The following is a 14039-nucleotide window of genomic DNA, read 5'->3' as shown; positions in this document are numbered from 1 at the left end:
TTTTTTTTTTGCTTTAACAGCATTGGCCTTTTTCCTTTTCTTCCTTGCTTTCGTTCTACCCCTCCAACCCTCCATCTTTTCTTTAACTAGAACACGTGCCAGAAACTTGACAAACGAGTGTGTTTGAGTGTTGGGGAACAGTCCTAAAGCAGTGCAAGATAATTCATCGTTCCCAGACTTCAAATTTAAAAGGTAGGTCCCTCTTTTATGTGACGTTTACTTTTTATTATTATTATTTATTTTTTTTTTTTTTTAAAGCATCCTGCCTTTATACAGCCTTTTCAGTAAGTGCAGGCCTGGAGCACCGCAGCTCTCCACCCCGCTGAGGCATTTGAGCCAAAATCCTGTCACCCCAGCCCTTCTGTAATTAGGCTGCGCAGATTTATTAAGACAGAATATGTGCAGACCGAAAGGCTTCAGGCATTTAATGTAGCAGATTGAGGCAGCGCTGTCTTGCAAATTGTGGCCTTGGGTTTGAAGACAGCGATTCTTGAAATGTGTTTTTTTTTTTTTTTTTTTTTCGTCCTAATTTTTTTTAAAAAAAAATTATATTTTGTAATATTAAAGTTAGCCATTCTGGATATATAATATAATTCCATAAGTAACCCTGGATTTGGCACTTCCTCACATGACACTTTTAAAATGTATGTATTTGTTTATTTGTCCATAGCTTTGTCTGTTTCTTGCTGAATATGTCAAAATCGCTCTTATCATAAGGCTTCATGGAGGTGTATTGTACCCCTCTAAAGATGGGTCTAGTTCCTTACTTCCTTGCTAACCCCTCTTCCCACAGGGGGTATTGGAATTTTAGGTCCCTACCACCACAACAGCATAAGCAATGAAGCCACAAAATGATGCACATTGGTCAGGTAGTCAGAGGCGATGGTAGCACATTTTATTTATTTATTAATATTGTCGACCTTTATTGGTCAACAAAAATTCACTTTTGAACAGCCCGTTCCTATGACTGTTCATCTCCTTTTCACTGGTTCTTCTTGTTTACTCCTAAGTCCCTTTTTACCTTTGCAGAATTCCAGAGCTGTCAAGGGCTGGTTGACTTTTAAAATATATTGTAAGGCAGCAATATTAACTAATAGTTAGATATATTGGCAAAGAATCCAGTTAGAAGAGAACTAGGGGTGGGGTGACCAGATTAAATGGGAAAATATGGGCAGCCCCTGGAAAGGCTTTGTTGAGTTTACGTGGCCCGCCTCGCCGGCCACCGCGTTTGTTAGCGCTGACCTGTGCAGCACCTCCCCTGTCGGATTCAGCCCGTCACTGTACGGCCGATCCGTAAGTGTCTCCCTCCCCTGTCCTCACCTCCCACTCCACCCTGCCCACATTCAGTAGCCACGCCGCCTCCCTTTGCCGTGCCTGGCCTTTAATCTCTCCATCCAGAGACTGGCCTCGGCTCTAAAGAAGGCTCCAAAAAGGGGGGTGACAAGGCTAACAACGGTTCTAGGTGGGGATTCTAATTTTTAATGGGATGCTTTACCACTGAGTGTGTTCTGATCAGTGCTGCAGGTTGACTTGTGAGAAGCACTTTTGTCGAGGCTGGTCTGGGGTCCTTTTCATTCAGTCCACCTCTGTGTTCTTCCTGTACCACACCGTAGTTTAGTACTTGTCCAGACAGATGGGTCTAAACAGTTTTTAGCTAAGCTGCTGCTTTTCTTTTCTTAACAAAAGCTGTAGGGATGTTATTGGTCCCTTCATAAGTTGGTCTGAGTCCTGTCCGTATGTTGGGTTTTTTGTGGCGGTGGGGCGTGTGAATTCAGTCCTCGGTTCTGACTATAACAGAAGGTCGTCCTGGACTCTTCCAGTTCCAGACCCGTGCTGGAGATGGAGCGGGTTCTTACAGACCCCCCTCAGCCTTCCACTTCTGCCCCTACCCCTGCCCCGCCCGCCTCCAGCATTCCCACCATACCCCGCTCGGCCTCCGTCTCCTGTCACACGTCCCGGGCTGCTGGTGGCAAAAAGCAAAGGCGGACCCCTCTTTATCAGAGATCAGTAAGTGGGCGTGAGTGAAGCTCAGCCCCCTGCCTTTCTAACAGCATGACGTGGAGGATGGAAAAGCCTGGCTCCTGGTCGAAACTACCGGTAGCCTCAGTGTAACACAGTGTAAAAGTTTGGTTGTGTGCGCGTGTGTGTTTTGCACAATTAATTAACTTGTGGTTTTCACAGCATGAATGTAGTGATCGCTAACTGATCAAGAGGCGCTGGAATTTTCCTTTTCATTGAAAATGCATTGTTACTTGGATGTAGTTTATTTGTTATCTTTGGAGCACTAGGCATTGTATGAGTAAATCTTAGTAGGCTTGTCACAATACTGAAATTTCAATAACACTATTCAAAAACTAAGGATGGTACTCAATACTAGAGCTGTAATCAGGCTTGAAAAGTTAGGCCTACCGAATTGAGGCTGGCCTCAGTTTCACCTCAGCATGCCTTTTTCACATCTCTCTTATAATAATTAACTAATCACCTGCTTACCGTGGCGGAGAATTTAAAATGAAATTAACATTTTATTAAAAGAATTACCATTTAATAAAAAAAAAAAAAGGTACAACACTCCAGTGACTCATACGGTAAGGTAGGCACTATAGACCGAAAGTTCTCAGCCTGACCCGGAGTAAAACGATAAAAATTGAGGATAACACAGGATATATTTTTTCCTCATATATACACTACACTGCAAATGAACGAATAAATGTAATAATATATATCTTAGAAAAATTATTAATTTGATGTTTCTGAGCCAAAAAAAAATTAAAATGGAGAGAGAAGCAAAGACAACAATTCTTATAGTTAACTTCAACAGTATTGCTTTACTAAGGCTATTAAAATTTTGATTGTTTTGAACAGCTTTACTCTCAAAGCTCACATATAATTTGGAGATTTAAAATGCTTTCCTAAGTTTGTCACTCCCTTCGATAGGGACAACTTTGACGGACTTTTTGCATACGGGCTTGTCCGCAGCTTTTGGTTTTCCCTGTTCATCTGGTCTCTGACTGAAAAACATCCACTCAGTGCTCTTGCTTTTTACTTTTTTTCAAGCGAGCTTTGTGCTGCAGAATTGTTAAGTCTCTCGTAAACACAGGAAGATGGAGAAGGAGCTGCCCTCTGCAATGCCTGTTGACAATTGTTGCTGTCTGCCTGCAATTTCCGTGAACTGGCAGATGCAAAACTGGACCTTAAGCATCCATACCAGTGCTAATTAATTTTTGTAAAGTAATATCTAAGAATCATAGGGGGTCATAGGTTCGCGGTCAACCTATTAATACTGTACATTACATCCCATCTCCTCCATGTGCTTTAAATTGCTTCGGATTGTTAAACATGTCACTCAATTTGTTTATGCTTCATTTGTGTTAAACAGTCTCTAACACTTTTTCTTCCTGTTTTGAGATTTTTAACTTGTTAATCTGACACTTTGGCTCTGCATGTCCCTGCATGGTTTTTATTTGATTTTATTTTTGAGCCATATCAAGTGGCTTTTTGAAAGGGGCATTTAAACACTTATCTGAACACTTAATTTTGACTCCATTAATATAATACCCATAAAAATTTAACCAACATGCAGCCATGTAAACTGCTTCACTGCGAGTGATTTCAAGGGAGCAAACTAGGAAGTGACATTCTAATTTTTTTTTTTTTTTTTTTTTTTTGACCAATAATAATAAAAAAATAGTAATCTATTTGAATTGTCATTCCCTTATACTTATATTTGATGGTTTCGAGAGTAACACTATTCCGTTTGCCTTCTCCTGTTTGAACAGATGAGCTTTGACCCAAATCTGCTCCACAATAACGGCCACACTGGCTTTGCCAACGGCACTGGGGTTGGCATGAGGGAAACCGGTGTGGTGGAGAAGCTGCTTACCTCCTACGGGTTCATCCAGTGTTCAGAGCGCCAGGCCCGTCTCTTTTTCCACTGCTCCCAGTACAACGGAAACCTTCAGGAGCTCAAGATTGGCGGTGAGTGGGGAAGAGATGTTCGTTTTATTCGCAAACAGTTTTTAATAAAACTAGTTGATTGGTGGGTGGAGCTCAGGGGGATTTAATGTTAGTTAAGGTAACTTTATATTTGAATTAATGTGATTTTTAACCTGTTTCTGGCTTTTTTTTTTTCCTGCTTTTATCCTTTGCTTTTTGACAGACGATGTGGAATTTGAAGTGTCTTTAGACAGGCGCACCGGGAAGCCCATAGCGGTGAAGCTGGTAAAGATCAAACCCGAAGTGCTGCCTGAGGAGCGTATCTCTGGGCAGGTGGGAGCTGACATGCACCCCTCTCCATTTGCTGTGCTGCATGGTTATATACATCCAGTTAAGAAACACATTTTACTCTTGGTTCTGTTTGTCTTTGTGCTGTCTGTGGGGTGGTATGTGTGGATTTATTATTTTTTTGTCTGTGTGTGTGAGACCCCTTTCAAGTTTACTGTAAACCTTATGATTCTAAATGTTTTAATCAAACATTGCTATCAGTGTGATTTTTAAATTTAAAACAGACTTGATTTGGTTTACAACAGACTTGACTATGGACTTTGAATTTATGTGCTGCTTTGATGTGTTATTTGGTGCTTTGCATCACGATGCTAGTAAATGTCAGTGTACCTGATTTTAATCAAGTCGTGTTTGTTGCTTCATCTGTGTGTGGTCTGCCTGCTCGTTGTCTTTACGAAATATCTGAAACTGTTTGTTGCTTTGTAGGTTGTTTCAGCCATACCCTCCCACCTGGATGGGAAGTCTGCTCCGGGGCAGGTGCCGACTGGAAGCGTGTGCTATGAGAGGAATGGGGTGAGTCTGAATTGGAGCCCTGCAGCTATCCTTTTCAAAAGGAAACAAAATGAAAATAGCATTGCCACTCGGGGCCTGTATGCCTGCTTTTTCAGTTTAGAGTTCTCATTGGCTTTAGATTGTCGGCAGTTTGATTTGTGTGATTGAGATCCCTTTTTTTTTTTTTTTTTTTTTTTTTTTTTAGTTAAAATTTAAAGAAATGTTTCATTATTCTCCAGGAGGTTTTTTACCTGACATACACACCAGACGACGTGGATGGAAACTCACATCTGGAGACCGGGGACAAAGTCAGCTTTTACATGGATACCAATAAACAGTGAGCACTACTTAAATAAATATTTTGTATATCTGTACATGTATTATTTATTATGGTTTACTATGGGTAAGTGTGTCTGATCCAGTTGTCTTTTTCTCTCAGTACTGGTGCTGTCAGCGCTCGCAACATAGTTCTGGTTAAGAAAAATCAGGCAAGGTACCAAGGGGTCGTCTGTGCTACCAAGGTAATGCAGCAGGTCTTCATAATGTGAGTAGTCGAGTCTTGCTTTTCCTGTTAACAATGGGCGGCTGATGTCAACAGGAAGCGTTTGGATTCATTGAGAGAGGCGACGTTGTGAAGGAGATCTTCTTCCACTACAGCGAGTTCAAAGGAGACTTGGAGGCATTGCAGGCTGGAGATGATGTGGAGTTCACAATCAAAGAAAGAAATGTATGGAAAATAAATTTTAATGTCTGGAATAGCAGCCATAATTGGCAGATTCCTGCATGTAATGTTATCTTCGACAGTTCAGCGTTCTGTTTGTCTTTATATGCCGTTGTTTTGTCACAGGGAAAGGAGGTGGCCACCGACGTGCGACTGCTCCCTCAGGGAACTGTGATCTTTGAAGATATCAGCATTGAACATTTTGAAGGCACGGTCACCAAGGTCATACCTAAGGTTCCAAGCAAGAACCAGGTATTATTGTTTTTATAAATATATACATATATCTCCCCAGAAATAAAGCTTGTGTGGTTTTGGTTTTTTTTTGTTTCTCCTTTCCTGACCACCTCCTGACTTGTTTTGCTGTTGCAGAATGACCCACTGCCAGGGCGTATTACAGCGAAGATCAACGTCAATGAGAAGGATCTTCTGTTTGGGGAAAAAGACACCAAGTCCAAAGTGACCCTGCTGGAGGGTGACCACGTGAGGTTCAACATCTCCACTGACCGCCGAGACAAACTTGAGCGTGCCACAAACATCGATATCCTTCCCGACACCTTCCTCTTCACCAAGGAGTCCCGAGAGATGGTAGTCTTCAGTGACCCATTAATTTAATACGTTTTTAGTAAAGTATATTTTTATGAGCACTCACTGAACACCTGGTGAATTTAATATCAGTTGAAATGGAAAGATTATAATTCAAATGAAGCAAGAAAAGTTGTCTCCCAGTGACCATGTTAAAAAGTATGGGATTTATAGTCCAAAGGCAAGAACTGGCTTGTTGCACTGGGCCCAAGTGAACTGTCATTGGATAACAATGTCATTTGCACAGCACATGGTAACACAACAATATGTCCCCTGTTTTTAACCAGCTCATCCTTTCTGTGAGCTACATATGTGTATTCATACACAGTTGCGTTGTTAACGTTTGTGCTGATAGACTTGTCTGTACTGTGTACTCCTTACCGCCAGTGGTCAGTGTTGAGGCCGCAAACCAAATAAATTAATCAATATCCTTATCTCGAGTGCAGATCTCTCAACCTCCATCTGAGGTGCTCAGTTTACCACTGCCAGAAAAATTTCATTATACATTTATTGACTTTATTGGCAATAAAGTGCATTAAGAAAAGCATGATTGCGTGGCACCCTGAATGAATTCCTCCCCTTCTCTTAATTTTTAATCTTATTCTCCTTTTATATTTTTATTTTTTATTTATTTTTTTTAGGGCGTCATTGCTGCCATGCGCGATGGCTTTGGGTTCATTAAGTGTGTTGACCGTGACGCCAGGATGTTCTTTCACTTCAGCGAGGTCCTGGAGGAGAGCCAGCTGCACATCTCCGATGAAGTGGAGTTCACAGTTGTCCCTGTGAGTGTGGTGGGAAGGAACTCACGTCAAGGAGGCAATGTAATAATATTATAACAATTTCCAGTAGTATAAAGCAACATGATCTACTTATCTTGACTAGGAATGTAATATGCTTGAGTTACATTGTAAATTAGACACCACAGTTGTATTAAAATATACCGTTGTCCTTTAATGGTTTTTGACTCCTTTGCTGATGTGCTTTTTGGTGTTTTACCTGTGCAGGACATGCTCTCTGCTCAGAGGAACCATGCTGTTCGCATCAAGAAACTGCCCAAGGGCACAGTCTCCTTCCATACCCAGTCAGAGCAGCGTTTCTTTGGTGTGGTGGAAAAAGAAGCCATGGCGCCCTCTGCCAATAAGACCCCAAGCCCCACCAAGGCCAAGGAGGGCAAGGTCAGTGCATTGGTAGGTCAGGTCGTTGTGGTTGCTCCATGTGTTCCATTTCAGTCCGCCTTTCTTCAACAAACTACCATTTCCTCCACCAGTTTCTAGTACTTATTCCATGGTGGTCTTTTCTTGGCTTGAGTTATTAGTCATCCTCTAGTTTTATTTCCTATTGCCCCCCCCCATCTTTCTTTCTAATCCTCTTTGCTTTTTCCTTCCCCTCCTTTTGTGGTCATACTTCTCTTCATTAGAAAAAAGACAAGGTAGGACCCTGACGTCTGCATGTCGCTCTGTTTAGGGCTCATATGTAGGTGATGTAGTCCAATGCAGAGTCCTTGATCCTTCATTGTGTTCTTTTGTGGTGGGCTGTTTTATTTGTATTTATTTTTAATTTAATAAATATGCTTTTTTTTTTTTTTTTTTTTTTTTTTTGTGAATCTAATTTGTACATGTTTCTCTTTGTTCAAGGCTAAAGTAGATAAGCTAATAGCTGTATGTATATTTGGGATTTATTTATTTATTTAACTTTGCTCACTGCAGGCATGTTTCAATGACCCCTGATCCCCTGGCATTTCTTTAGCATTACTGCTACAGGTTATGAAGTAGAGCGTGGTGAACACCAGTACTAATGTTAAATGGGCATGTGCGTTGTTTTAATGCCTCTTAATGTTTAAAATGAAACAAATGCTCACTCGTTGGCATTGACTTAACAAGTTTTTGCTCAAGATGAGCTGTGTTTAAACAGTAGCTACAGAGTTTAGCCCTTTCCGTGCTCCAACAACCCATTTAATTATCTATCTGCCGTTTTTTTTTTTTTTTTTTTTTTTTTTTTTTTTTTTTTAATCTGTGTTTACTTGGCCAATCTCCCACCAGGAGGTAAAGGGGACTTTTTTTTTTTTTTTTTTAAAGTAGGCTGTGGCGGCAGAATCTGAGGCTATTTGGCTTTTGCTGCCTGGTCTGCTAGTGAGCAAACATTAATCCTAGTGTTCTGTTTGTCCAGGAGGCTGAGGATGGTGTCATTGCTTACGAGGACTGTGGGGTGAAGCTGACTTTGCTGTATCATGTGAAAGACCTGGACAGTGGCATGCTTCCACAGCAGGGAGATAAGGTGAGACACGAGCCCTTGCTGAAGGCTATGTCGTGGGCGAAGAGTTGCATTTGAACGGCTGAAATTTCTCCAGGTTGAGTTCTCGATCAGTGAAGTAAAGAGGACTGGCCAGCAGAGTGCAGTCTCAATCAAGATCATGAATCGCACAGTCAACTCCAAGAGGCTGATTGGGTTCATCGCCACACTGAAGGATAACTTTGGCTTCATTGAGACAGCAAACCATGATCAGGAGATCTTCTTCCACTACAGGTAGCTAAGAGCATATACAAGGCCATTAAGGGAAGACCCTTATATGAATGCATGACTTGTAATGTGTCTGTTTTGCAGTGAGGTGTGTGGGGATGTGGATAACATGGAGTTGGGTGACACTGTGGAGTACACTATGTCTAAGGGGAAAGGAAACAAAGTCAGTGCCGAGAAGGTCACCAAGGTGGCACCTGGTAAGGAGGGAAGGCCTGTAATACCATTTATTTGCAGTTAAGAGGTGTGTGTGTGTGTGTGTGTGTGTGTGTGTGTGTGTGTGTGTGTGTGTGTGTGCACGCGCAAACGTCTCCAATACAAGCTAGTTTAGTTATATCTAGGGGTTATAATTTATGTAACAAAAAGGTCGTGTTGATTTTACCTAAAGCGTCTACTGCAAAACTTTCCTTATTTTGACAATACAATCACATTGTGTATAGTGAAAGGGTGAAAAATCCAATTTGATCCTTTTGCAGAACATTTTTTATTTATTTATTTATTTATTTATTTAAGACTTTTGCTTGTAGGAGATCATTTATTTTTTTACAGACTTGGGAGCGAACACCACCCAGTTCTTCTAGCCCATCTCATAAATAATGTTTCGTATGTTCTCACTGAAGCCTGTGACTTGTCATTGGCAGTGAATGATGTGAGTGAGGATGTAAGCGTCAACGTGTTCGTTGGCAAAGTGATCCGACCCCTGCGCAGTGTGGACCCATCGCAAACAGAATACCAGGGTCTCATTGAATACTGTGAAGATGGTAAGTCAGTGAATATCTGCAGGATGTCCCTCTGTCTCACCTGGCTATTCTTTACTTGGTCCACACCTCTTTTATCCACAGGTTCCACTAAAGCACAGACGTACCCGTTTGGCATTGTTAGCATGGCCAACAAAGCAGACTGTCTGCAGAAGAGTGAAATGGTAAAGTTCCAGCTATGCACTGTGACACAGACTGGCCAGAAGATGGCGTGTAATGTTGTTCCTCAACGTCGGGCTCTGGTGGAGTGCGTCAAAGATCAGGTGCTGTTGAGAATTATTAATAACATGAGTTAATATTTGGTCATCTGTGTTTTTCTCAATTTTCTATCTTATTTATTTTATTTGCAGTTTGGTTTCATCACGTACGAAGTGGGCGAGAGCAAGAAGCTTTTCTTCCATGTGAAGGAGGTGCAAGATGGGCTTGAGCTCCAGACTGGGGATGAGGTGGAGTTTTCAGTTATCTTCAACCAGCGTACTGGCAAGTGCAGCGCCTGCAATGTGCGTCGAGTCAGGTGAGGGGGAACAGAGCCATTCACTTTTCTCAGTCTTTTTATATATTGCACACATATATTGCTTGCTACTTACACATACTTCTTGTGTACAGTGAAGGCCAAAAGCAGGTAGCAACACCCCGTCCTGATCGTCTGGTTAACCGGCTAAAGAGCATCACCCTGGATGATGCCAGCGCCCCTCGTCTGGTCATTGTCAGACAGCCACGCGGCCCTGACAACTCCAAAGTAAGCATTGCTCTTTACTGTGTGTGACTTTACACAATTATCTGAAATTAAGTTGACCTTTGCTTATTCCCCTCTGCTTTTTACTCTAAATTCTACTTTATTGTAATTCTCCATTCAGGGTTTCAGTGTCGAAAGGAAGCCACGTCAGCCTGGTGTCGTCGACTGAGTACCGTTGTCTTTGCTTTCGCCAATAAAACTGCATTTAAATCATCCAAGAGGCAGTCACACACACACACACACACACACACACACACTCACAGCAAGCATGCACAAACAGCATTAAACATACAAATGCACACACTGACAGAATCCTCTCGCTATGTACCCCACCTCTCCTGTAAGCGTGGTCTTCAAGCAATCTGCAGCACACATTACAATGTCATAATGCGGACCTCCCCTGAGTGTGTGTGTGTGTATGTGTGTTTGAGCTGTTGCATAAGGTGTTTTAGAAATATGATTGAGGTGTGTGGGCCCTCCTTTTTTTTTTTTTTGATAGGCTATGCATTTTTTTTTTTTTTTCCCTTCACTCCCCACCCCAATTCCCATCTCAATTCAAAACTGATTCCATGCCTGGAGTTCTGCACCTGCCAACTGTCATTTGTTTGTGGGGTGGGAGGGTTTTTCTTGTTTTGTTTCTGGCATCGGCCTGATGTGCGCTCTCTCCAGGATTCATGCTTAAACTCCAACTGTTGGGTCGAAGCACAGAACCCTCTTCTCTGCTCAGTTTTCAGAGCAGTTTGAAATCCCGGCATCATATTTGCTCTGCCTCGGAAACGCTGTGGTGTGAGGTCATCGCTCGTGTATATTTGGTTTTTTGAATGTATACACATTTATACCTTTTTTTTTTTTTTTTTTTTTTTGAACAATTTTTCTGGGCTGTTCACCAGCTCTCATTCAGACTTTTTATGGTTTTTTCCAGGCGCAGAACTCCAACTTGTATCCAGCTGTCCTTTTTCATACAGTGTAATTTTTTTTCTTTTTGCACTTTTTTTTTTTTTTTTTTTTTTTTTTTCTCTCCCTTTTTTCTGTTCTATTTAAACTGAAATGTCTGCTAATGAATAAATTAAAGTAAGAATAAGGTGCCTAAAAGCTACAATATGGAAACAAAAAATTGATTTCTATTCTGTATCCCCAGTTGACCACCAAAATATAAAGAACAATCTTAGGATGGTTTTTCTAGTTGAAATAATACAAATATGCATCCAGGTGGGTGGAACTATTCAGTATGTAATGTGTACCTTCTACTTAATGGGAGCTTGAAGTGAAATCAATGACATTGTGGCAAACCTCAAACTAAAAATGGTCAAGGATTAGGATTTCAGTTAGCGTGCTAAAGAACATTGGGGATTTTGCTGTGCTTTTGAAAGACACATGGAGCTATTACTGTCAGCAGAACTTAATCTGGAGATCATCGGGCTCCCCAAACTTGAAATGGAGTCCCTTCTCTGTACTTTTGTTAATGGTCTTGAATGAAACAATTGAAATAAACGTTTTATGAAAATGATTTTTTTTTTTTTTCTCTCTTCCTTTTCTCATCCATTTTCTTTTTACAAAGTCAAGCCTCTATTTAATTGATTCATTCAAGAGTATTTCCTAACAAGACCCTGGTAGGTATTTAACACTTATGAATTAATTATTAATTTTTTTTAAATATATAATTGATTTTCTGATATCTGGCATGTTGTCCAGAAAGTTCAGTGCTGTGAGGAAGCGGACACCAGACCGTTTGTAGTTAGGTTTCTTTAACATGCACATGAATACAGGCTTAGCAGTTATGGATTTGAATTAAATTGGTTGGTTAAATGCAGAGGCCACATTTCGTTGTGTACTGTGGTGCAATGTTTCACAATGACATAAGACGATCCTTTATTAGTCCCACAAGGGGGAAGTTTTATATAGTCATGGAAGAAAGTGGACAATACAAAGTAAGAGCAGCAAAAAATTGTAATAGAATAGGAAATATGCTGACTGTATAGTATAAAAAGTTTACTAGTTTGGAGTAAAGAGCGGATGAGTGTCTATATACATAAAAATACTTGTGTACTTGAAGTGTATACATTCACTTTACTTTTTTGCAGTCGACGAGCATTATTGCAGCTGATCAGTGCTTTTACTGGTGTGGCTGGTTGGTGTGGGTGTTGCAGAGCGGCCCTCCCCTCCGGCTCGTCAAACTCTTGTGCTGTTGAGGCGAATTGTGATCTCTGACCGGTGGATGACCTTGGGCTGTGCTGCCGGTGTCGGGCCTTTGCTCTCGGACCAGCGGGCCCACCACTCCCGCAGCTGGCTCGGGTCCGTCACCTGGTTCGGTGAAACTGCCACCACCGGCAGTTTGGAATCCACCCGGCTTATGAACCTCTTTTCTGTGAGTGCTCTGTTCTGCATCGCCTTTGTCTTGCAGAGCTCACGGTCTTGCTGAGAACTTTGAGCACAGAGGCCCAGACCGCTGCCTTTTTGTGCACCTGTGGTGGCATCTTTGCATGTCTGCTCCTCTTGGCCTACGAGGGTTCTGAGGTCAAGCCCCTCCAGCCTGCATTTGTACTCTTCAAGTCTGGCCTTACACTTGGCGGCTTTCTCCTTCATTTCCAGAAACTGTTTCTGCAGGTCCCGCTCATGTCCCTCTTCAGCCTTTAGCTCGTTTTCCCAGAAGCCCAGCTGCTCAGTGGCTTCTGTGAGCTTCTGGTCAGCCTCTGTCTCTCCTTTAGCAATGCTCTGCTGTTCTTCCATCTTGAGGACCTGCTTGTCTGCGGAGTCTATCTTCGAACGTAGCTCCAGCAGAGTGGCCTGCTGGCGAAGGACCAGGTTCCAGAGCTCTTCTTTCTCATCCTGCATCTCCTTGCTAGCCTGCAGTGGAAGTTCGTCTACTCTGAGCGTTGATATGGGGCCTTCTAGGTCTTTGTTCGGGTCTTCAATTTGGTAACTGTTTGCCTTCTCTCCCTTATCGCTTCCTCTGTGATCTTTTCCATGTTTCCAGAGACATCTTATTATGCCCTGCTGTTCTGTAAGCTCCACTTTTTTGATGGCCTCCTCTTGGCCCACTGAGGGCTCCTGGTCCAGGGAGACTGGGATATTTTCAGACTGCTGTTTTCCCTTATCTTTGCTTTTGACCTTATCTCGACCTAATTGCTGCTTTCCACCTCGGCCCAGATTCTCCAGCCAGCCCCAGGCCTCCTCCATCATCGTCAGGGACTTTCTTTTTGCCTTTTTTGGCACCTCGGGGGCGGGCTCCGAGTGTAGCCGCAGGCGGGACAGAGGTGGCAGGCTCTGGCGCTGCAGGTTGATTCCTCCGCTGCTCCGTCGCATTCTGCTGACCCCGTCCAGGCGCCTCAGCTGTGGCCCGTTCTGGAACCTGCTCGCTCTCGGTTTGCCACCTACATCTTCTGCAGGAGGCCCGTTGTGGTGTAAGGTGAGCTGGACATCCCCAGCATGAGGGCCATACTTCTCCAAGGACTCCAGAAGCCGCTCGTCAGGCGTCACGTGGCGCTCATACTCCTTAAATCTCTCATTCAGTGTATATCGGCCAGCTCGGCCTGAAAAACAGAGCCATTTGCAAAAGAGCTGATTGTGACAGAAGAGTAACAGAAGATGTGATGAGTGTCTCTAGACGCTTACCTAGAGCCTGGGCCAGAGCAATGACGACTTCTTGGCATGTAGTCTTTTCGGTGACGCCACAGACGACTCGCTGGACCCCTTCAACACACACTTTCACTTCCATTCTGTAACAACCAAGTTCCGTTACCAGCTAATTTAATGCAGGAATGTCACAAAACCCACTATGTGATGCAACCCGGATCATCTGGATGAATTCTGAGTCACCGTTTCTGAAAGGTTATATTCATATCCATTTTTTTTTTTTTTTTTTTTTCCTTCCCCCCCCTCTTTTTCCCATTTGTAATCAGTCGGGTCCTAGTCCAGCAACGAGGGAGTCGTCACTTTTTTTTTCCCCATAAAGGCT

The 14039-nt window shown here is 42.5% G+C and overlaps 2 protein-coding genes across 10 annotated transcripts; one reads left to right on the top strand and one right to left on the bottom strand.

Moving 5' to 3' along the window:
• Nucleotides 1-10297, top strand: csde1 (cold shock domain containing E1, RNA-binding). Of its 9 annotated transcripts, XM_028992896.1 has the most exons (21): nt 1-192; nt 1821-2007; nt 3777-3975; nt 4157-4323; nt 4708-4794; nt 5013-5110; nt 5213-5294; nt 5372-5500; nt 5621-5746; nt 5864-6079; nt 6718-6897; nt 7081-7251; nt 7494-7505; nt 8243-8350; nt 8424-8599; nt 8678-8790; nt 9232-9351; nt 9433-9611; nt 9699-9862; nt 9955-10087; nt 10206-10297. In XM_028992896.1, exons 2-21 carry the CDS (start codon nt 1840-1842, stop codon nt 10251-10253), a joined length of 2676 nt encoding a protein of 891 aa, XP_028848729.1. In that variant the 5' UTR covers nt 1-192; nt 1821-1839; the 3' UTR covers nt 10254-10297. The 9 variants fall into 9 exon arrangements, with proteins under 9 accessions (XP_028848729.1, XP_028848734.1, XP_028848733.1 ...); XM_028992901.1 differs by lacking the exon at nt 7494-7505 and having other exon boundaries at nt 4157-4266; nt 6718-6858; nt 7081-7263; XM_028992900.1 differs by lacking the exon at nt 7494-7505 and having other exon boundaries at nt 4157-4266; nt 7081-7263.
• Nucleotides 10298-12148: 1851 nt separating this feature from the next.
• rassf11 (Ras association domain family member 11) lies at nt 12149-13799 on the bottom strand. The gene is made up of 2 exons (XM_028993367.1): nt 13697-13799; nt 12149-13614 (listed from the first exon to the last, which is right to left on the bottom strand). The coding sequence occupies exons 1-2, from the start codon at nt 13797-13799 to the stop codon at nt 12254-12256; spliced, it is 1464 nt and encodes a 487-aa protein (XP_028849200.1). The 3' UTR covers nt 12149-12253.
• Nucleotides 13800-14039: the final 240 nt, after the last annotated feature.

This window comes from Denticeps clupeoides, chromosome 10 (genome assembly GCF_900700375.1).
Source record: "Denticeps clupeoides chromosome 10, fDenClu1.1, whole genome shotgun sequence".
Lineage (NCBI taxonomy): Eukaryota > Metazoa > Chordata > Actinopteri > Clupeiformes > Denticipitidae > Denticeps > Denticeps clupeoides.
The sequence above is the reverse complement of the archived record's forward strand: the minus strand, read 5'-3'. Positions and strand labels throughout refer to the sequence as shown.

Bases quoted from the DNA above. Each gene is read 5' to 3' on its own strand.
- csde1 (XM_028992896.1), top strand. From the start codon at position 1,840: ATGGAGCGGGTTCTTACAGACCCCCCTCAGCCTTCCACTTCTGCCCCT. The intron at 4,795-5,012 runs GTGAGTCTGAAT...ATTATTCTCCAG, and splicing joins TGTGCTATGAGAGGAATGGG to GAGGTTTTTTACCTGACATA. The intron at 8,791-9,231 runs GTAAGGAGGGAA...TGTCATTGGCAG, and splicing joins GGTCACCAAGGTGGCACCTG to TGAATGATGTGAGTGAGGAT.
- rassf11 (XM_028993367.1), bottom strand. From the start codon at position 13,799: ATGGAAGTGAAAGTGTGTGTTGAAGGGGTCCAGCGAGTCGTCTGTGGC. The intron at 13,615-13,696 runs GTAAGCGTCTAG...TCTGTTTTTCAG, and splicing joins TGCTCTGGCCCAGGCTCTAG to GCCGAGCTGGCCGATATACA.